General features: G+C 40.3%; 2 protein-coding genes across 2 annotated transcripts in view; both read right to left on the bottom strand.

Annotated features, from left to right (window-relative positions):
- LOC138019752 (lysosomal acid glucosylceramidase-like) overlaps nucleotides 1–7106 on the bottom strand; it is an 18737-nt gene extending 11631 nt beyond the window's left edge. The window contains exon 1 of the mRNA XM_068866631.1: nucleotides 6557–7106. Within this exon, the coding sequence (XP_068722732.1) occupies nucleotides 6557–6908 (352 nt within the window). The 5' untranslated portion in view covers nucleotides 6909–7106. The remainder of the gene's footprint in view (nucleotides 1–6556) is intronic.
- Nucleotides 7107–10350: 3244 nt separating this feature from the next.
- Nucleotides 10351–22500, bottom strand: part of LOC138019744 (lysosomal acid glucosylceramidase-like) — a 12209-nt gene continuing 59 nt past the window's right edge. Inside the window, exons 1-6 of the mRNA XM_068866621.1 lie at nucleotides 21987–22500; nucleotides 19091–19559; nucleotides 17647–17904; nucleotides 13952–14075; nucleotides 12859–12993; nucleotides 10351–11858 (exon numbers count right to left, since the gene is read on the bottom strand). The exon at nucleotides 21987–22500 is cut by the window's right edge and continues 59 nt beyond it. Coding sequence (XP_068722722.1) covers nucleotides 11616–11858; nucleotides 12859–12993; nucleotides 13952–14075; nucleotides 17647–17904; nucleotides 19091–19559; nucleotides 21987–22344 — 1587 coding nt within the window. The 5' untranslated portion in view covers nucleotides 22345–22500 and the 3' untranslated portion in view covers nucleotides 10351–11615. The remainder of the gene's footprint in view (nucleotides 11859–12858; nucleotides 12994–13951; nucleotides 14076–17646; nucleotides 17905–19090; nucleotides 19560–21986) is intronic.

Below are 22500 nucleotides of genomic sequence, written 5' to 3'. Positions count from 1 at the left end.
CCTGATTACGCGTCCATATCTTGACCTTGTTTCTTTCACTAAGGGTGGTTGAGGCGTGCTCACACTTGTCTCTGATGTTCGTGCACTCTGTTCCAGTTTTCTTGATACGGGGGAGGGTGAAGGTCTGGTGGTGATTTCGGCTTTCTTCACTTCAGCATTAGGTGAAGTTACAGGAAAGGACTCGGTCAGGTCCGGCACATTGTGTGCACTCATACTCTCGTCTTCGTCGATGTCGAGCGAAGATTCTTGTAACTCTTCCCTTGTCTGACGCAACTGTTTGCGGTTTCGCCTGTAGACATTATCATTCGCTTCGACCCTATAGCTGCGAGGTGCAATTTTACTAGAAACTACTGCTTGTGACCACTGAGTTTCACCAGGGAGTTTCATACGTACTATCCCCAGGGTTAAATTCTGAAAGCTGCTTAGCATGCTGGTCGAAGTACTTTGCTTGCTTAACACGATCCTTTTTGAGAAGATCGCTCACCGAATTGTTACACTTGAGTAGAGATTCCGAGAAGGGAAGTAGTGTCTTGGTTTGGCGACCAAAAAGACGTAGACAGGGTGACATGCCCGCTGCGGCAGTAGGGGTGTTGCGGTGATCCAATAAACCAAGATACGGATCAGACTTGGACAGTAAAGCTTTCTTCATTATCGACTTGCATGTTTTGACGGCACTTTCAGCCATCCCGTTAGCTTGAGGGTACCGAGGTGAGGTAGTGACGTGCTTGAACTTCCATGCTGTTGCAAATCTTCGAAACTCTGAAGATGAATACTGTGGGCCATTGTCTGAAACAACAGCATCAGGCACCCCATGACGCGCAAAATGCATCTTTAGTTTACAAATCACAGCTTGTGCGGAAGTATCGGAGAGATGATCCAACTCAATGAAGTTGCTGTAATAATCGACAAGAACAAGGTAATTGCGGTTCTCGAAAGTAAATAAGTCGGTCGCAACTCGCTGCCAAGGTCTATCAGGGACCAGGTGAGGTTGAAGAGGTTCACTAGCTTCTTCCGGCTTGACACTCCGGCATATAGAACAATTATCGATCAGCTCCTTGAGCTGTGCAGCCATTCCTGGCCAGAAGAAAACTTCTTTTGCTCTTTGAAGACACGCTTGAAGTCCTTGATGGGACTTATGAGTTTCCTCCAGCATGGAGCGGTGGAGACTCTCTGGGACAACGATCTTTGTTCCTTTAAAGATCAGGCCATTATGGAGTGTCATCTCTTCTCGGTAATTGAAAAATGGCTGTACTCTGGTGCGTACCATGGCAGTTGTTGTCGGCCAACCGGCGCGTATGACCTTTGACAACACTTGTAGAGATTCATCTTTGCCTGTTTCCGCTTGAAACTTCGCAAGTGTTGCGGCAGATATTGGCAGATCCTCAACAGAATTAACAGTTTCTAGATCCTTGCAGAAGGGTGAAGTGTTCGGGGTCTTTGAACTCTTGGGTAAGGCACGAGAAAGAGCATCGGCAATGTGCATCTCTTTGACAGGCTTGTAGACGAATGTCAAGTCGTATTTTTGCAAACGGAGCATCATTCGCTGTAGTCTTTTTGAGGCTGTGTTGATAGGCTTCCTCTGGATTGCAATCAACGGCTTGTGATCTGTTTCCACAGTGACATGTTTGCCATAAATGTACTGTTCAAAACGCTCGCAGGCGACTACGATAGCAAGGAGTTCCTTCTCGATTTGCGCGTAATTTTGCTCTGTGATAGTTAGAGCTCTATTTGCGTAGTGTACTGGCTGTCCATCTTGAAGGAGCGCCGCGCCGATTCCGTACTGAGAGGCATCGCACTGTATAGTAACATTCTTACTCACGTCAAAGTACTGTAGAAGTGGAGCTTTAGTAAAAAGCTCTTGAATCTTGTTGAATGATTCTTCTTGAGGTTGTTGCCAGCACCATTCAACTTCCTTTTTCTCCAGCTGTCTCAGGGGCTGAGAAACTGTAGACAGATGTTGACAGAATTTCGCTAGATACTGGACCATTCCTAAGAAGGTTCTCAACTCTGCAAGGTTCGTGGGCGCCGGATAGTCAGCGATCGCTTGTACCTTTGATGGGTCAGGCAGTAGACCTTGCGCTGTAAGGAGGTGTCCTATGAAAGGAACTTGTAGCTGTCGCAGTTTCAACTTCTCGTTGTTGAGAGTGAGGTTTCTTTCTCTTGCTGTTACAAGGAATGCTTTGAGATTCTGATCGTGGTTAGCCAATTCTGCTTCAGGGGTATCTCCAAAACCACAGACTAAGAAGTCGTCAGTGATAACTTAAACACCGGCTAGTCCTTCAACTAGCTCATGCATTCGTTGTTGCCATACTTCAGGTGCAGAATTTATACCAAAAGGCATTCTAAGCCAGCGATACCGACCAGACGGTGTGTTCATGGTCGTCAGATAGCTGCTGTTCTCATCTAGTTTAACTTGCCAGAATCCGCACTTAGCATCTAACACACAGAAGACTTTTGCACCACTAAGTCGAGTTGAGACTTCCTCGATGGTTGGCAGGGGGTAGTGTGATCGTTTGACTGCGCGGTTAAGATCTCGAGGGTCTAAACATACTCGAATTTTCCCATTGGGCTTCTTGACTATGACAAGGCTAGAGACCCATGCTGTGGGCTCTGTTACCTTGGCGAGGATGCCGTCCTTCACCAGGTTGTCTAACTCTGTCTTAAGTGCTTCTCTTAGTGGGACAGGGACTTTGCGAGGAGGATGCGCCACCGGAGAAAAGCTTTCATCTACTCGGATAGAGTAGTTTCCATCAAGACACCCAACTCCACTAAAAACATCAGTGAATTCAGATAGGACAGGATCTCCTTTGACAATTGAAGGGACATCAGTCTTTTCGTCGAGATTCATCTTCTCGCACGTGGTTCTGCAAAGAAGTGGTGTCAAATCTTTCTCCACAACGTGGTAAAGGACTCCATACTTTCTTCCTTTTCTTTCGGTAAGGAGACGGATTTGTCCAAGCGGCCAGACTACAGACTTGTTGTGCATGACGAGCCTTGAGTACGACTTTTCCAGATTATTACACTGATTGTCGCCAGTCACTCTAATGTAATCACGTTTTGGTAGAACGTTACACGAAGCACCTGTATCAATCTGTAGTTGTACATCGGCCTTGTTGTTCATGAGGACTGTCACATAGGCTGACTTGAAGGTGGCCTTGTGACTGTAAATCTCACAATCTTCCACATGATTGACTAAACTGGACGCACATTTCTCTGCAAAGTGTCCATCTCTGCCACATTTATTGCATTTCTTCCCCACAGCAGGGCATGAAGATTCTTTCATCTCATGGACAGTACCACAGAACTTGCATTCACGATTCTTAGCAGTAGGTGTGCTAGTATTATTACCAGGCCCTTTTTCTTTGGGTTTCCGGGAAACGACTGCTTCCGGTTTAGGGTGGGTCTACGTGAAATTTTGCCTTCAGTAGCGTTCTTAGGAGATTCCTACGCGATTGACATTGGGCTCTTCAGTTGAGATTTCTGATGCAGGTATGTCAGTTAGTTCTCCTGTTCGAAGGATATCCAAGGCTTTGTCCAAAGTAAGATCTTTCTGTTCAAGTAGTTTCTTGCTAGCACGATCATTCTTAACTCCAAGGATGAGGCGATCTCTAATCAAGCTGTCTCTGAGGTTCCCGAAGCCACAGTGTTCGGAGAGACGCATCAGTGCTGTACAGTACTGATCAACACTTTCTCCAAGTTCTTGCTCCCTTTTATTGAAAAGGTACCTTTCATAAGTTTCGTTGCGTTGTGGCAAACACCGAGACTCGAATTTCGCTAGTACATGGTCTATGTTGTCAACGCTTTCATGACCATCTTCGTCAAAAGTAAACGTATCAAACATCTGAACACCTTCTTTGCCTACAACGTTAAGAAAATGAGCAACACGCACTGGACCCTCTTGTTTACTGATCCCAGTTGCCTTTTCATAGATTTGCCAAGCTCTCTTAAAATGTAACCAATTATCGCCTCGACGCGATCTGTCCTCTAAGGTTGAGAGTATCTGGTGGTTTGGCTAGCGGCAAAGAAGAAGCGAACACTGGAGGAGCAGCCATAGTGCTGGACGCTTGTCCACTAGTCCACAGCTCGGTCATGACTTAAACGTATCCAGAGGTCGTGAATTGTATTCAAAACTTCTGACACCAAGTTTTGTTTTCGTCGGTTGTTTTCAAGGCTAAGAGAGACGATCAGATCACGCAACAACTACAACAGATTTAATCACTCCAGTTGAGACGTTTACCATGAGAACACGTACAGGCAGTAACCAGTAGGTACAATTTCGATCCAATAACAACAACAACGTTAGCTAGAACTTCTCACTTATAACTTGAGCTCGCTCGCGTAAATCCGAAACTTCTGGACAACTCGTGACCATTAACTTAATTATAGAAATTGACAAGTTCGTTTCTAGAACGTTCTGGAACAACAAGAAAAGGTAAGGAAACTCTAGAAAATTCTAGATATCATAACACATGCGTACTAACATCAATCACTCTTATTACTGATGAAGGCTTAAAGAGTTAGTTGAAACATCTTAAACAACAACTATATATCATGAGTCAGAGACAAACACTAGCTAAAATTAATTAATTCTGCAGGCTTTTGTTTATTGATATTTAGGTAACAAAGACATGGGGGGAGAGGAGAGGTTATGGCCCTTGTGATTACACAGAGTCTGCCATAAAACCCAGAATAGTCAATTTAGGGTTAGGTGATTGTATTCTCTTGGGGGGATCGGCTATTTATCGAGTTACGAGTTGAGTTGAGTTTGAGTTGAGTTTGAGTTAAGTGTGAGTTAAGTTTGAGTTAAGATTGAGTTACAGTTTTTGGCGTTTTTCGGAATTAAAAGTAATAAATATTCAGTACAAGTCACCTCGAAAACTGTTTTCTCCGCGTTGAAGGATATATTTGCATAATAAGACTTGGGATCTTTGGGCACTCCAGGTTCTGGTTCTCACGCAATGGAATGTCGAGTCGTCGGCAAGGGTTCGAAGTGGTGATCTTTAATTGTTAATAATAAAAATTGTCTTTCTGGATCGCTATTCAACCGGTTAAAAAAAGGTCTACTTACAAGTTTTGAAATCAGAGTATTGAAATTGAAAGTATGTCTATGATCTGACCAAATCACGATAGACATTTCTTTCTGTCTATACTTTTACCATCTTAAAACTTGCACCGCTTTAAATCATGTTTCATAAAGCAGTTTACAGTTATTTCTCATTCTTTATTTATTTCCTTGTTAATTAATTTTGGTTTTTCTTGTACGGTTTCTTTTGTTTTTGCAAGTACACAAACGAGAACTGACAAAGGAACTTCTGTTCAAAGGCTAGGATCAGTAAGGGAAAAAAAAGCGTTCCAGGTTCCGGATTCTATATTTTACATAAACACTCCTGCAGCTCACTAGTTCGATAACGTTTTGTGTGGTAGCCGATCATGAAAACCACGCTGCTGGACGACAAACAGTACGTTTCATCGTTTAGCCGCCAGGGCTATTAGCTGGCTTAACAGTAAATCCCATCCTTAGCCTTACAAGAAGACATCTTTTCTGTGTCGAATAGACTTGATCGCTAAAAGGAACAACCGCGCGCCGGTGGATCAGTTTGTTATGCAGGGGATCGTGAGTTCGACTCCGGCCGGACCCGCAACACTCAGGGTCTTAAAATAATTGAGGAGAAAGTGCTGCCTTTGTAATAACATCCGCAAATGGTTAGACTTTCAAGTCTTCGCGAATAAGGACTATAAATCGCAGGTTCCGTCTCACAACCTTCAACGTTTATAAACTATGGGACATTAAAGATCGCACAGACTAGTCGAAAAGAGTACGGTGTTGTGGTCTGGTCTTTTCATCAGCCATGTAGTCGGCTTGGAATAATCTTCTGAAGGGACTACTCAGTGATCGATGAGACCACATAACAGCAAAACAGGCAGTAGTCAAATCGAAGGAGTCCAAGTGCTGAAACTGGTAAAGTGTTAATTAAACAAGAATACTACCGTGCATGAAATTTCAAGATTGTTTTGATCAGTTAGTACGTTTAAAACCATTTCACAAATATACACCTGTGCACTTCACGAAAACGGTCTTTCATGGTCTTCTCAGTGACTTCTACTTAATATTTATTAGATTTAAGTGCCAAAAATGCCAAAAACCGTGACTCAATATTAACTCAATCTTAACTCAAACTCAACTCAAACTCAACTCAACTCGTAACTCGATCAATAGTCTATCTATTCCTGATTACCTGTTTCTAACACCTAAATCCTAATTTTAGGTTCCCACTTTCTTACAAGTGCATCCATATTTGTATTATTAAAGAACCAGAAAAAATCATAGCACTGCCACATGACTTACAAACAATTCAGGTAAATAAATAACTATAGAACACCCCACTTGCGCGTCACTGAACGAGAATAGCATCTATTGTACTTTGACTTCTTCTAAATGAAAACAATAGTAGTTAGAAGTGAAAGGGTATCCTGCAAACAAATCGTGACTAATATTCTCTCGATAAGGTGAAAAAAACTATCTTTATATATAGTTTATAGTTACCCCCAAGCCTACCTGTAAATGCTCCTCCGAATCCAAGCATTGTTTGAAAAACGTCTGTCCGATTTACAATTAAATTGACCTCTGCAGCAGGTAATACAATTCCATCCGGTACTTTCCTCGTACTTCCAGTCTTCAAGCTAAAACGGTCACCAGCTTTAGAGCTCGTGTAAACTGCATATTCCTCATCAGACAAAGGAGAACCGTCACTGAACGAGTCACATCCCAGTTGATCTGAACACACGCATACTGTTCCATCGTAACCAAAATCCTTGCTGTGGCAGACGGAATATTTAGGTGGTGCAAATCGCCCTACAGTCGCCGAAAAGACGACAAACAAGAGAACAAGAACTACCCAACAAGCCATCAGAGGAAGTAACCTTCTACTTTCCAGTCGCCCACGGATTTAGAATTTGATGCCAATGTCCTATGGTTATCACGCGATCACGCGATGGAATTTTAAAATATTGCATGACAAGTTTTAATTGCTGGTGAGTGAAGAACTTGCCAAGCTTTTCCTTGACAAGTGCACTTGTTCAAAAGCTTGCATGATACAGTAGCTTTTGTCAAGGAAAAATTGCAAAACTTGCTGGACTGGTCGCTGGTCTGTAGATTGCGAAATTGCGGGCGCTCATTGGCTAATCATTGGCGCTAATTTTTATTGTCAACTTGCTCATGCATATTTCGTGATTTAAGCCGCGGCTACACAAGCGATTTTTGTCTCGCGCCGGTGATGCGATTTTTTTCAGATTTTGTCGCGTCGCCTGCGCGCCATGGTGGCTACACTTGTGATAAATTTTGGCGACAAATTGAAGGCCGAGCGAATCGCATACTTCGAGAGACCTGGGAACTATAAACAGACATTCCTACTTTAATTTCATTGGCTAAATACTCTTTACTCGCGTTGCAAGCACGGGCAAAAAGTCGAAAGGTGGCTACACGGGCAACTATCTCTGCGATTTTGTCGGAAAAGTTTCAACTCTCGCGACTTTTTTCTTGCGATTTTTTCACCTGTCGCGTCGCCAGTTCAAGGGTGGCTACACGTGTGATCTTCATCTCGCGCAGGCGACGCGACAAAGTTTGAAAAAATCGTATCATCAGCGCGAGCAAAAAACCGCTCGTGTAGCTGCGGCTGTATGGGCACGAGTGATGTTTTGAAAGTTCTCAAAATTGCACGATCCGTAGGCGAGTGCAATTTGATAACTTTCAAAACATCACTCGTGCCCATAAATCACGAAATGCAACAGCAGGTTCATACGATTTTTTATTTATTATATTCTCAACAAAATTACTCAAACGCGCTACTATTCTTCCAGTTTTGGGTTTAGTTTCCTTTCAGTCGCCCATGTTTGCCAGACATTCAACCAGGTCTGTGTAGCTTTCGACGTGTTTTTGTTTTTCGCATTTTCTTTAAGTTGCTCAACGATGTTTTGGTTTGACAAAGCAAACCGACTGTCAGACATTTTTTTTCACTTTGGAGTTCAAATTTGGCGCTTCCCCGGTGTTTCCATAGCAACATCCGTATTGCACTTGCACTCTATAACTTATTTATGTATTCGCCATTGGCCAATGAGAAACAAGATATTTTGTCGAGTATATAATAAGCGGACGTACAGACACTGACAGACACATAAATTTATAATTTATGCGATAGACGAGATATTGCTCGCGTCAGATTGAAGTTTCTCGCATTTTTGTCTCGCTTTCTTCTCGTGTTTTGACTTAATTATCGCCTCGTGGATCCACAGCTACTCTGACAATGTTATGACGCAATTCAAGATCAATAACAGGACAGACGCATGAAAAACTGACATCAATTCGTTAATTTCACGGTTAGTCTTTCTCATTTGCATTACAATGTAATCGAACGTGGATGCGAGGCTATTTCGGGTTAAAACTACAAAATAGCCCGAAATTGCCTCACATACATGCTAAATTACATTGTAATGCAAATGAGAAAAAAAAAGGGCTAGGTACCACGGGTCAATATTCCTCAGCAGCGCCCTAGCGCGCTCGGTGGGAGGTTAGGAGAGAGTTTAAGAAACGAGGACGCTTACTGCAACGAAGCAATAACTTAAAAATCTAACTGATCATCCCATCTCGTTAACGATGTACAGTATGAGTACGAAAGCCAATAAGAGTCACACGTTATCGCTTCCAAGTTCTCGCTTCCACTTTGTCGCTTCAGAGCTGTCGCGTTCACGTTTAAAGCAGGTGGAGGGCAACACGATCTCTTCCTCAAATAAAGTATTATCCTCCATTTTGATCACTCTTTCCCAGGACTTGTGGTAGCAAATAAAAAAGAAAAAAAGTAAAAGCAGCCTCTGGACAGGATTTAAATCCGGAGCACCCACTTTGAAGGAACTGTTTTTATCCACTTAACCACCAAAGATCAACTACCTGGAAAATGTGCCGATTATTTACCAAAACTAATTAGTATATATATGTAAAATCATTGCTGAATAGTGGTTGTCTTTCATTTCCCATGATCCCTATATGTTCATTTTCCATGATCCCTATCAAGCTTTCAGTGTCCAAAATGAAGGATAATACTTCACTTGGAAGAAAGTGACAATTAAGAATAATCCTTCAATTGAGGGAGATACTTGGTTGGGGAGGGGGCAATTTAGAAGTTCAATCTCATTTCTATAGCTATTCTAAGGTAATGTACGCTCTCCTCCCCCTCCTCCCCTGTCCTATTTCTCGCTAACTCCTATTTTTTTTTCTGTCCTATTTCTCGCTGACTCCCTTGGACGCGACAACTTGGAAACGAGAAATAGGACAGGGGAGGGGGAGGGGGAGGAGAGCGTATATTTCCTTAAAATAGCTATAGAAATGAGATTGAACTTCCTAAATTGCCCCCTTTCTGCTCTAAACGTTAACACGACAACTTGGAATCAACAAAATGGATAACCCTAACCCCTCTACTAACTATGTTCTTACTAAGCAAGTTCGAGGTCCGTACTGTAAGTTACGGACCGAGTGTTAAAATCAAGGGGAAAAAAAACGAGGATCCGTAACTTACAGTAAGGACTACGAAAAAGAGGATAGTGATAGAGACATTTATTATACCTATGAGGTAATCAGGCGCACGGGAAGCGAAACCAGTTGGAGTCAAGAGGAACGTTCAACTGCCAAAAATGATTGGCATGCGTCAAAATCCGAAAAATGGATAAATCTTATTGGCTTTTTTAAATAGCTGCTTGCAAGACACAAACAGTAGAAACGGAAATGGAAAACTGGCTTGAAAATGTTTCATCAAAATTTCATATAAAGTGTGCGGTTTTGCCTCCGATTGGTTGATTTTTCGAGCCAGATCCAACATTCAAGTTAAATCTTGATTGACCGTTCCACGATCCTGGCAGATAGGATCGAAATTTCAAGTTAAAATTTCAAGGCCCTAGCTAAAAGTGACCATTCATCAGCCATTGCTGATCATGTAAAAACCACTGGCCACGACATTAAATGGGATCACTTTGACATTTTAGCTTCCGGAAAAACTGACTTTCACTGCAAAATTAAAAAGACTTTGTTCATTCAAGAGCTAAAGCCTTCCCTTAATGTCAATATTAGTAGTGAGAAGTTATTGCTGTTTCAACTATTACATGCAGATCATTTTTCTCAGTCTAGGTTCCAGACCCCTAATGTTTACGATATATATATAGTTTTCAAAAATTCTAACGGTCACTTTTGAAAATGTGTGTTGACTAGCATACGAAACGTCAAGTTTTATAAAAATGCGTTGGAATACAATGTTTATCACCCCTGTTTGTGTTATTCTCTTAATCAAGCTACGGTGGCCTAAGAACAAGAGTTAAAAAATTTTTATTTTGAACTTCAATCATTTGAGAGAGAGCTCTAATAAAGGCCAGTATTGTTTTCATGCTGAAAAGCCTGCGCCGTTTTTATCTTTTAATCAAGTCAGGGTGGTTTAGCGGTTATCACCTACGCCTCCTACCTCTGTGACCCGGGTTCAACCCTGGCTTCGAGTCGTATGTGGGATGAGTTTCAGTCGATCTCAATCTGACTCCGAGGGTTTTTCTCCGGGTACTCCGGCTTTCCTCCCTCATCAAAATCGACTCTCAGTCAATTACATCATGCTGCAGGCGGATACCCTCGATAGGGATAACCTCTGGTATCTTTCCCGTTCATTGAATTAAATGAATAAAGTTGGTATTAAGTTTGATGCACACATTGTAAAAACAGGCTAACGTCAATTAAATTATTTTTGGATCAACTGCGTGAGAAACCATTGTTGAATTAAGCCTCAGAGTGGCATTGCTATCTCCATCTGTAAGGTGGAGAACAATGATTACGTGTTCTCAAAAATAGCTATATTGACTGTTATTGTAGAACACAGGAAACAAATCACAAAGGTTCTTGACGGCAGATTAACAAGAGGACAGTGGAAACATATTTAATAGAGGGGAGTGGTTTTGAAGCTCGGCAAACATCAAAGGAGCAAACAAAGATGCCAAGATTTAGGTAGGAAAGTCCACGACCGTGTACAATCTTTTGTTTTGCGCTCATACACTATGCATGAATTACGTAACCAATACGTTTCTATTGGTTAGTTCCTCAGTACGGAGTAAACAACTATTGTGTTTTGCGCACGGTCAAGGCCAAAAAAGAGAACAAAAACCTACAACAAAGAAATCTGTCGGGTTTCATAACCATTCCTGTCTGTTAACTATGGTGGAAACAATTGTCTTAGACAACACTTAAGTTTTTTATATAACAATTTTAAAAAGTTCTTTTGCATTCATTTCTTTCCTACTAATTTTCGTTTGTATTGCTTGTGTTGTTTCTTTTCGGTTTTTTTGATGGAAATGTTTCTAAACTGTGTGAGATAGAGGCTCGGTACAACGAATTAGAAAAAATACAGTAAATTTCTAAGTCCCTTGGCGCTTCTTTAAATCCAAGTCGGAATTCTGCTGTTAAATCACTCACCAACAAAATTGTATCAAGGAATGTTACTACGCATAAAACATTTTTAGAGTCCTTTTCTTCTACGGGCGATAAAACTGGGAAACTGACCGAAAACTTCAAACTTGAATTTCACTTTCCATTTTTTTCACCAAATGTAAGTTTGAATGGAATATGCGGGAATAGCATCCGATATTATTCCGGCTTCTTTGTCGCTAATACTGATAGATACATTCTTCGCTGAAGTGTTCAGAATCACCAAAACTTTGTTTGATTGTGGCGTCAGAAAACCGATGAACTCCAACGAATTGCCTTTAGAAGAAGTAACAGAGATTCTCTGAGATCCAGGAGGAACAAACTTGCTGAAATGCCCAAGATGATAGAACATCGGCTGCGAAAGAAAAGAGGGAGAGAATAAATGAACAGTAAAAAATTGCCGTATAGGAAGGAGATTCGAATTCTAGGGTAAGCTGAGAAAGAAAATCATTGCTCACGGTGCTGTGTCGAGAAAGTGTCAAGGCAAGGAGTGGGATCTAGCTGACAATGGAGTCATGAAGCAGCTTTGGTAGGTTACAATGTTTTTGGCGTGCAAAACAAAAGCGAAAGATCAAACAACAAAAACGGTAACTAGTAGTTAACAGTGGAATACTAACAATTAGATTTTGAATCACGGATGTTGCGTTTTTAACGTTCTGGTTAGAGCGAATTTCATATGACCTTGAAAAACAGAACGTAAACAAAAATGGAAAACATTTAAACATTGGTCCGTGAAAAAAATTGCGAACACATTTTCAAGGTCATACGAAAGTCACTCTAACTCAATCAACCTCGGTTGTCATCTCTTCATTCTCTTGTACCGTATAACCTTACATGAAAACTGATTGCTCCGGCCGTTTTGTAAAATCGAAACTGTGTTATTTCAGTCCAGAGTTGAATTAAATTCACCAAAGCTATTATTCTATTCCCGCCTTTTGGGATATGAGGTTGAATATAGGAAACTCGGCGCGTTGCCATCTCACATCCAATGCGCACTCATGGAATAATTGTCAAGTAACAGCCAGCGTAAGAGTCAGGTCAGCTACATTACTCCTCGTACTATATGCATAACCAGTAGAGTACTGAGTACTGAGACTCTTCTGGACCCAATAATGTTTGGTAAATGCAAGCCTGTACGCATTTTAAACGATAAAACAGACCCTTAATTGAAGGCTTAAATGTTTGACGTCCTCTTTTATCCGGGAACCTCCGAGGACAAAAAAAGATTCTCTTGAACGAAAACAAATCCGATGCGCCATTGTCAGGAAGTAACAGCGGTTCTCACACGGCCATTTTGAGAAAGAATAAAATACACGTTAAATCCAATCCTAAGCAGATATCATTATATCCTTTACCTGTTTGTAAAATGCTTGGTTCTCAGCGTCAACTATGATCGGTGAGTCCACTATATTATTTACCCAGTTTGGCCCGCCCTCCATGTTCAGTGCTAGATTCCAGTCCACCCAGCCGGTTGACCAGTGTGATAAATTCTGCATTCAATTACGAAAGAAATGTATATAAAAAAATTGTATGTCTTTATTTAGGCAGTATCAGGCATATGTCATGGAGCCCAAGTCCTCTCAATATTACCTAGTTTTGAATTGAATTCGGATGAGGAAAACCAGAGTACCTGGACAAAGACCTCTCAAACCAAAATAAAGAACTTGAACAAACTCAATCCACATTTTCGCCCAGTCCAGGAATTGAACTTACAATCCTGGACAAAAGTCTTGGGACACTTGAGCTAAAATGGTGTAAAATAAAGACCATCTATCACACAGCCCCCCTGCCTCCCCCCTTTCAATGTTGATTGGAATCCGGGAAACATTCAGAAAGTTCCCAAGATATTTTATCCAGGGTTGTAGGGCTAAACTACAGAAGTCTGGGCCACATCTAGCTAGAGATTCTACTAACAAGCCAGTTCGTTTGGCTCATTTGCCATCCACTGCCGAGCAAAACGAGCCACCAGTATAACAGACTTCCCCCCAAGGGGGGTGATTGCACTCACCACCGAACTATTACTGTGCTCCAGAAAATGCATCACGTGTCGCCACAAATCTTTTTAGTAATGGAGCAGCTATGAGGTCAAAATGTAGTAAGAGCAGAAGACACATGGTGCTGAGTATATCACTAGTTTTTTACCATATATTCAGATCTTCTTTGATCTGTTACTGAACGAAAGCATTGGCAACATGAAGTTTATTTATTTTAGCAACTAATTACAGCGTTTGCTATCAGTATCAGGTAGGTTGAGGCCCAATAAGCCAATAAGCATTTTAATATTGTCAAGCTTGTCATGGTAGATAAACTCTTTAGCCTTCGCAAGTCAAGCAATCTCTGCAACTCTTGAAAATCTGCATGATGTTAATCCTACATTTTACTCAGCCCCATGTGATTACCCATACTAAATCATCTGTGCACCACCAGTTGCTCAGTGTATGGTTTTACCTCAATGATGCTGTGACTGTATTTATTTCCTCTCGACCATTCCCCAAGGTGAACTCCTCTTTCAGAGGGTGGGCCTGTCCAGCCTGTACAAGCTTCAGTGTTTAGCAGGAAGTGAGTAGGAAATCTAAAACAAAACAATCAACCATATAAAAGTGACAGGTAGCCTTGGAATGTAGAGAGATTATTAACTGCGATCTGCCCACCTCCTACCTACTATTCCATACAGACGTTTTTGGAATAACTTTTGCTAATTTAGGTGAAATCAAACAGCAACCCCTACCCCCTTCCACTTCCCCCCTGAAAATGCAACAGATATCCTTAGCAAGTAAACTTTCACTGAGGGAAGGGGGGAGTGGGGAGATTGTTTGTGAGAGAAATGCAACAGAGATGATAGAGAGAGAGATGTTAACAGCATGAAAATAAGTACCTAGTTCTTTTTAGCCTATCATCCCAATGTGATAACACGATAAGAGCCATAATTCTTAGGATCACACAGGGGGTGGGTCCTACATCTTTTTTAAAACATCATTACCTCAGGTATTGGTACTAACCTGTACCCTGCTTTTTTGATTCTGAAAAATCTCCCATGATCCCTTGTTCCCTGAGGTATTTTGTCTCTTACACAACAGACCAATTTGGCCATGTTTCCTTATTCTAAAAGTCCCCGACCAGAACCATACTTCCCTCACCTCACAGACAACCTGCTTGCAAGCTGTTAATGATTTGCTACAGAGACTTTTGCACAAGGAGAGAACCCCTCGGAAGCAAGCAATTTTAGGGTTGATCTCTCAATCTATGAAAGCTCTTGTTTCCTAATCCCTTAGCTTTTAACTGTGTATCATTGAAGAGCAAATAGAAGCAAACATCTCCCAAAATTATCCTGTTCACCGGCTTCCTCACTGAACGCTAAATCACTCTAGCCAAATGGATGAGATCAGGAAGAACAGTGGCAGGCAACTGGATGGACAGCTGGTGATACAAGGTCTCACCTTGCCATGATTTTGTTCACTGGAACAAGACAACTGACTCTACATTGTTCTTTCTCCCCCTAATCAATGATGTTCATTACAAATAAGAAAAACAATGCAAATTTAATAATGATAATAATAATAATAATAATAATAATAATAGTAATAATAACAATAATAATTATTATTATAATTATAATACATGAAATACTTGAAATATGAAGCAATTTAAGGAAAGGACAATTTTTCCGTGGAATAGGTACAACCGGTAGTAAACACAGTAAGATGAGGCAAATGTTTCAGTTCTTCTGTATGTCTATAACCATGCATTAAGCTGTGGTTACATGGGCTTCCCATGATACTAAACCAAAAAAAAAGGTAGCCTTTTAGGCTTCATGCGTGGGGCACCACAATACAAAGCTAAGAACTCGTCGAGTAGATGAATGATAGCTATGAATAAATGAGGCTGAAAATGTACATAAGTAATGATATGGTAATTTATACTTCACATGATTGCTGCAGGGAAGTGATAGCAACAATTAACATCAATGTGAGGTCATTATTTGAACCACGGATGAGAGGAAAAATCACTAAAATCACATTAGAGCCAACAAGACTAGACTTTGAATTTCAAAGAAAATTCCACGAACCGTGCATAATTCAACCAACTATTTGCTCAGATGTAGGGAACAGTGATTCATTTTGAAAATTGTGTTAATGGGTACAGTGTACCCCTCAGGCAGAAATCAATGGGTCACAACTCAAATGCGATGGGTCAAAATTGTAACCAAGACAAGTTGTAGTTTTATTTTTTCAATCATGCAATTGATGTTTTTTAAACCACAGACATCTGAATTTTAATCAATAAATACCTATATAAAGAGGAAAGAAAAAAAGGCCTCTACCTATCTATGAATATACATATAGTGTATATTTATAGATATCATAGGTAGAGGATTTTTTGTCTTTTCTCTTGGTATAGGTATTAATTAAAATTCAGTTGCCTGTGTTTAAACTTGTAAAGAAATTGCAACTGTAAAACAGAACAAATAAAACTGTCATTTAGTGTCTAATCACTGTAATATTCAGGAAGTCAATTTGAGAAGAACTTGCAGTTTAAACAACACAAGAAAAGGACACTAGTTGTCTATTAAAAAAGAATAGTGCTTTTAGAGACCTTTAGAACACTAAATGACTTCAAGAGAAAAGCAAACACACGGAAATTTGCATACGTCCTTAAGAGCACGTGCTCAGTAAGGTGATACCCGTGACAACAATACAATCGTTCGAACCTTGTTTCAAATATTCCAAGAATCGTGTTTGTCACTCGCATGAAAAGTTTCTTCTCTGAACAAACAGTGCAGAGATAAAACATACCTTCTTCGTTCATCTAGGCTTTCTTGTGCACTGAAATTTGCATCCTTGGTGGCGTGTTGATATTCAGCTGTCGAACACCTTTCAATGACTTTCTGTGGGAGTTTTTGCGCTGTTCACTTTCGCTTGAAGTCTGAACTCTGACTATTTATTAAGTCGGAAGGTTCAAATAAACGTGTATGCGTTGTATGTTTATCATTTCAAGTGTGAACTTTTAGCTTTTGTTTTTACGTATATCATTAAATGCGTGCTTTTTTCACTCTGTTTATGTTAACAAAAAGAGTTCGCAGTTATTAATTGTGTAAGGATAATTGTTCTCAAATTCATCACATCCTTTTGATAACTCTAAATTTTTTGGTGGGTCTTATAACCGAGTATTTTCGCGTAATTTTCAGTTTGAGAACTTAGCTTGATTAAACTGGTAAGTTTGGGGTGCGTCTTATAACCGAGTACACCTTATAACCGAATAACTATGGTATGCGTACTCGCGACGCGCTCGACAGAAACCAATGGGTATTTAATGAATGTAATGCGTAAAATACGCAAAACGCAGGGCAAAATGAATCACTGAGGGAACATCATGATATTATGTGCTTTCAATTTTGGCTTTGGATTTTAACTTCGGCGAGTTCATTGTTAATGACAGACAGTGAGGCAGTATCGTTGATACCAAATACTTTAGAATTTTCTTGCAAGGTTAGATGAACATTAAATATGCAAATTGCTGATCAGCACACACAATGTGAAATGAGCTCAAAAACTTCTTTTTTGTTTGGATTAGCATAAGCGCTGTTAGTTAATGTTACAAACATTGTTGCAAAAAGGTAAACAATGTTTCCTCCTACGCTGCCAAAGAAATCTTACAACGTGCTCTGAAATATCAGATAGTCGGAAATTCTGCCCAATCTTGTGGTATGAAACATGATTCAAGGAAATATGATCATTCCGGTTCCACTGCTTTCTATGAGCGTCTCGTTTGATAAGTTCAAAATGTAGCTTATCTTTCTTTTGCATTGCGACTGTATATGTCAGACATGTCGTCAATTGTCTGACCACTTTTCAAGCGATTAAACTCTGTCCTCAGTCCTACAGTTTCCGGTGATGGTCGGTCTCGATGTATCCAGCCAAATGTCGTCAATTGGCTGACCACTTTTGAATCGATGATACTTTGATCTCAGTCGAACAGCTTTAGGTAATGGTCAGCCTAGTTAGCAGTTTACAGACTTGATAGCAATAGTGTGGGATACCACAGGTAGTGGTATCCCACACAAAAAACTATACAACTTTGGAACCACAATCACAATATCTTGGTCAACTATAATTACAAATAAAAACTAGCTGGTGACAACATACTTCTCATGTGCTTGTGTCAGTACATCAGGGGGTGCTAATTCTTCATTGTACCAGTGTAATGCAATACCAGATATGTATTTGGCTGTCTGGGGATCACTAAGCATTGTATCCGCCCACGGATGTACAAACAAACGAGCATCATCCAACATCATGAGCTTGACACCTGAATAGCCAAACTTTGCCAAGGTTGGTCCTAAGTCCTTGTTTACAAAGTCCCCTTCCGTCTCTGCAGTAAAACCCATGCACTGGAAGGCATATCTATAAGGATGATGTTGACATATAATATAATTAGTTCCTAATAATAATTATTATCTAGCTGAGCACAAGTGCTGTTCTAATTGAGGAGACTGTAAAATAGTCAAATCTGTTCACACAACTGTAGCATACGTTGCGGACCTATATTGTAGCAAGACATGCGCAGTTGTGTTATGAAACGAAGCACATGGCGTGTTGATTAAATCTTCTGTTAAATCCGTGTTGTTATGCATTAGATCCGAAATAGTCTACAACAACATTAAAATAAATCAATTAAATGTTCATTTTTGGTTAACAACTGAAACTGAAGTACCCAGAGAAAGCTTTAGCTAAAGACAAAGGCCCTCACTGCTGCACAAGGCTTGCTCCCCTAACATGATAATGAAGACAGAACTGGATCACGGAACTAATAAGGTGTATTCATGCAGAAAGGGATGCAAGCATTCAACACACTTGATTGATTGATTGATTGATTGATTGATTTGCTCATAATGGCCTTTAACATCCTAATTTAAAAGATATTGTTTATGTTACAGTGTTCACATCAATGTCTCTGCGGGAAATAAGTCAGAAAGGGGATAGGGGGTGGCGGGCTCTGTAAGAGGGCTGAAAAGGTAATGTAATTTGTGCTGTCATAAACATACAGGTCACCTCTTTACCAGAAGTCAACCACTCAAAATAATATATCTGTAAGAGTGTAACTTAAATTGCTATCTTTATTCCCATGCAATCCATCTGAGAGCTACGGTAGCCCAAGTAATGAAAATGGGTCTACACAAGGACAGAGAAAATGTTGACCAGGGTGAGAATTGAACCCACATCATCTGGATTAGAAAGTTAAATGGACCAAACACTTAAAATAGACACAGGCATTTAGTTTCTAAAAAAACTGTGGTACTGCATTGGTGGGGAACTGAAAACAAAAATGGTTTTGTCAACTGAGCTGATCTTACTGGTAAGTTCACCACTGTAAAGAATTTTAAAAGCTGTCGTGTCAGGCATTAGCCTTTTTGCCAGAGCAATTAGGGCCAACACTGAAAATGTCAGCTTTTGGATTTCTTTACCATGGTCAATTTACCATATCAACTCAGTTGATGAACCCATTTCTGTGTTCAGGCATTTAGGAGCTGGATGCTACCTTCAGCTCCTTTTAAATGAAACAAGGGCAAATTCAGTAATAATCACAAACCCTTCTAAAAACCCAGTTGATGGCTCATTTTGCACAGTGAGTCCCCAGATCTTGACTCCCTTATCCTCATAAGCCTTAAGGAACTTGGCAAAATACAATGCCCAGGCCTTATGATATTTGTCGCCAGCTACTCCCTTCAATGTTCCAGCTCCCTGCATTTTTCCATTGGTCTTCATCCAAGCAGGAGCTGCCCAAGGACTTCCAAAGAATTTTATGTCCCGCTTGCTCATGTTCATAGCAATCAACATCATGGGAATTTTGAGACGTAAATCCTCGTGGGTCAAGCTAAAATTCAGCATTTGAAAATCCCCTTTATGGTCATCGTATGAGTAGGGATAGGTGGAAAAATCACAGCTTGCCATAGGAATTCGTCCAATTGAGTACTCAATGCCATCTTGAGAGAAATATGATGAAATGAGTTTTTCTTGTAAAGTAACACTGATGTTCAAAATGTTCAATCCAGCAGCATCTGAAATGCATCAGAACATATGTAAGATAATTTGGTAAACTAGTTGCTTAGTTGCTAGTCAAATAATTTTTTTGTACACCTCATTGCTGCTCGGAGGAAGGTGGGAGCTGTGAGCAAGCATCAGTTGCCATGTTAGAATGGATCATTTTCATTTTGTGATTTCAACTTGGAGGGTTGCAATGTAAAAGTTTAAAGTCCATGGATATTAAGCAATGTTGTTTGTCTCAGTCATGGTTTAGTCATGATTTGTGAACATGCCAATTATAATTAAGAGTGATTTTGTACTTGTTTTCTAAATTAATTGATTTCAAACCACACATGTTTGAAATTCATAAAGTGAATCAACAAGGAGTGTTTCATTGGGTTTCAAACTTGTCCATGTGACCAGAATGGGGCAATGCAATTGGCTTATTAACTTATGAATTATTAATGATTTGAGAAGACAGGATTCAAAGCTACAACCTCTGTGACACCGGTTGGATGCTCAGTAGCTGCTGAGCTACTTGAACTCCTGGGCAGCTACAGTAGGTTGTTTATCTTGGTTCTGAATGGAGAATGTGTCCTGCTGGTCAGCAGATGGGAGAGTACAAATCACTGACCTCTAGTCCATGGACTACCCCGACGGACTGCCCCTAAAATACTATTTGAAGTGAGTACTATTGGTTGTAAGCATTGTCACAATTAGTGCTAAGCCTAAACATCCATTTTAAACAGCATTGGTCAACAGTACATGTATTTAAGTCTAAGCAACTGTTGCAATAGTACACTTCACTTACATCAAGTAATTGGTCATCAAAACAATTATTGAAAGCTAACCTTCTTAAATGGGTGCTTACATACTGTTGACCAATGCTGTTTAAAATGGATGTTTAGGCTTACCACTCATTGTGACGCTGCTTACGACTAATAAAACTCACTTAACAATATTATAGTATTTTGGGGGTAGTCCGTTTGGGTAGTCTGTCAGGGTAGTACATGGACTAGGAGTCAGTGTTTTTTACTCTCCTTCAGTGGACTCTACAATCCATGGGCCTACAAATTTTCAAATTCAACTATTGATGTTTACGGTGTAAATTGTACCTGTGAGAAGGATGGGAAACTAGTTGCTTGGGCTAAATTGTCCATTCAGGACCAAGATAAACAACTTACATGTAGCTCCCTGGGAGTTCAAAGTAGCCTAGAATGGATGGACATCTGAACAGTGTTAAGGAGGTTGTAGGTTCGAATCCTACCTAGGACTCTAACTTTTCAGTTGTCCTTTCACCTGTGACCAAGCAACTGTGTTCCTGTCCTTCTCACAGTCGCATTGCACCTTGAGAAATGAAACATACTGGAACCATTCTTTATAGTAACGCACATGCATGCTGCTTGTGCAATGTTTCATTTCTCAACTTTAAATCATGCATACTAACATCAATGGCTCTTACAACTGATGAAAGCTTAAAGAGTTAGTCAAAACATCTTAAACAAAAGCTATATATCATGAGTCAGAGACAAACACTAGCTAAAATTAATTAATTCTGCAGGCTTTTGTTTATTGAGATTTAGGTAACAAAGACAAGGGGGAAGAGGAGAGATTATGGACCTTGTGATTACACAGAGTCTGCCATAAAACCCAGAAAAATCCGAGAGGCTGCTTCTGAGCTTTCAAATTCTTGTTTTTTTGTCTCTACTACATGTAGTCAATTTAGGGTTTGGTGATTGTATCTTGATTCCCAATCCTTGATTACCTGTTTCTAACACCCAAATCCTAATTTTAGGTTCCCACTTCCTTACAAGTGCATCCATATTTGTATTATTAAAGAACCAGAAAAAATCATAGCACTGCCACATGACTTACAAACAAATCAGGTAAATAATGCTCTTGTCGGGACGAAGAATATTTAACAATTATTCCAGGAGCGCGCGTTGGATATCAGATTAACAAATTGATTCCATGTTGCCGTGCGTCTGTTCAGTAATAGATCACAGATGACGTCAAAATGTGGTAAGAACAAAAAAGTGGCACAAGAGGCGATAGCCGAGTGTGTCACTGATGTTCTTACCACATTTTGACGTCTTCTGTGATCTATTACTGAACAGACCCATGGCTCCATGGAATCTATTTGTTTTATATAATGAAGAATTAAACTTTATTTGCATAAAAGCTGACGGTGACGTCAATCGTGCGTTTGTCCTCTAATAGATCATAGGCAAGAACCAATCAAAATCCGTGAATAACTTGGGTTATTCTATAAATAACTATAGAACACCCCACTTGCGCGTCACTGAACGAGAATAGCGTCTACTATAGTTTGACTTGTTCTTCTAAATGAAAACAATAGTAGTTAGAAGTGAAAGGGTATCCTGCAAACAAATCGTGACTAATATTCTCCCGATTAGGTGGAAAAAACTCTCTTTATAGTTTATAGTTACCCCTGAGCCTACCCGTAAATGCTCCTCCGAATCCAAGCATTGTTTGAAAAACGTCTGTCCGATTTACAATTAAATTGACCTCTGCAGCTGGTAATACAATTCCATCCGGTACTTTCCTCGTACTTCCAGTCTTCAAATTAAAACGGTCACCAGCTTTAGAGCTCGTGTAAACTGCATATTCTCCATCAGACAAAGGAGAACCGTCACTGAACGAGTCACATCCCAGTTGATCTGAACACACGCATACTGTTCCATCGTAACCAAAATCCTTGCTGTGGCAGACGGAATATTTAGGTGGTGCAAATCGCCCTACAGTCGCCGAAAAGACGGCAAACATTAACAAGAGAACAAGAATTACCCAACAAGCCATCAGAGGAAGTAACTTTCTACTTTCCAGTCGCCCACGGATTTAGAATTTGATGCCGACGTCCTATGGTTATCACGCGATTGTATTTTAATTGCATGACAAGTTTTAATTGCTGGTGAGTGAAGAACTTGTCAAGCTTTTCCTTGACAAGTGCACTTG

The sequence above is a fragment of the Montipora capricornis genome, chromosome 2 (assembly GCF_036669925.1).
Source record: "Montipora capricornis isolate CH-2021 chromosome 2, ASM3666992v2, whole genome shotgun sequence".
NCBI classification, from domain to species: domain Eukaryota; kingdom Metazoa; phylum Cnidaria; class Anthozoa; order Scleractinia; family Acroporidae; genus Montipora; species Montipora capricornis.
The sequence above is the reverse complement of the archived record's forward strand: the minus strand, read 5'-3'. Positions and strand labels throughout refer to the sequence as shown.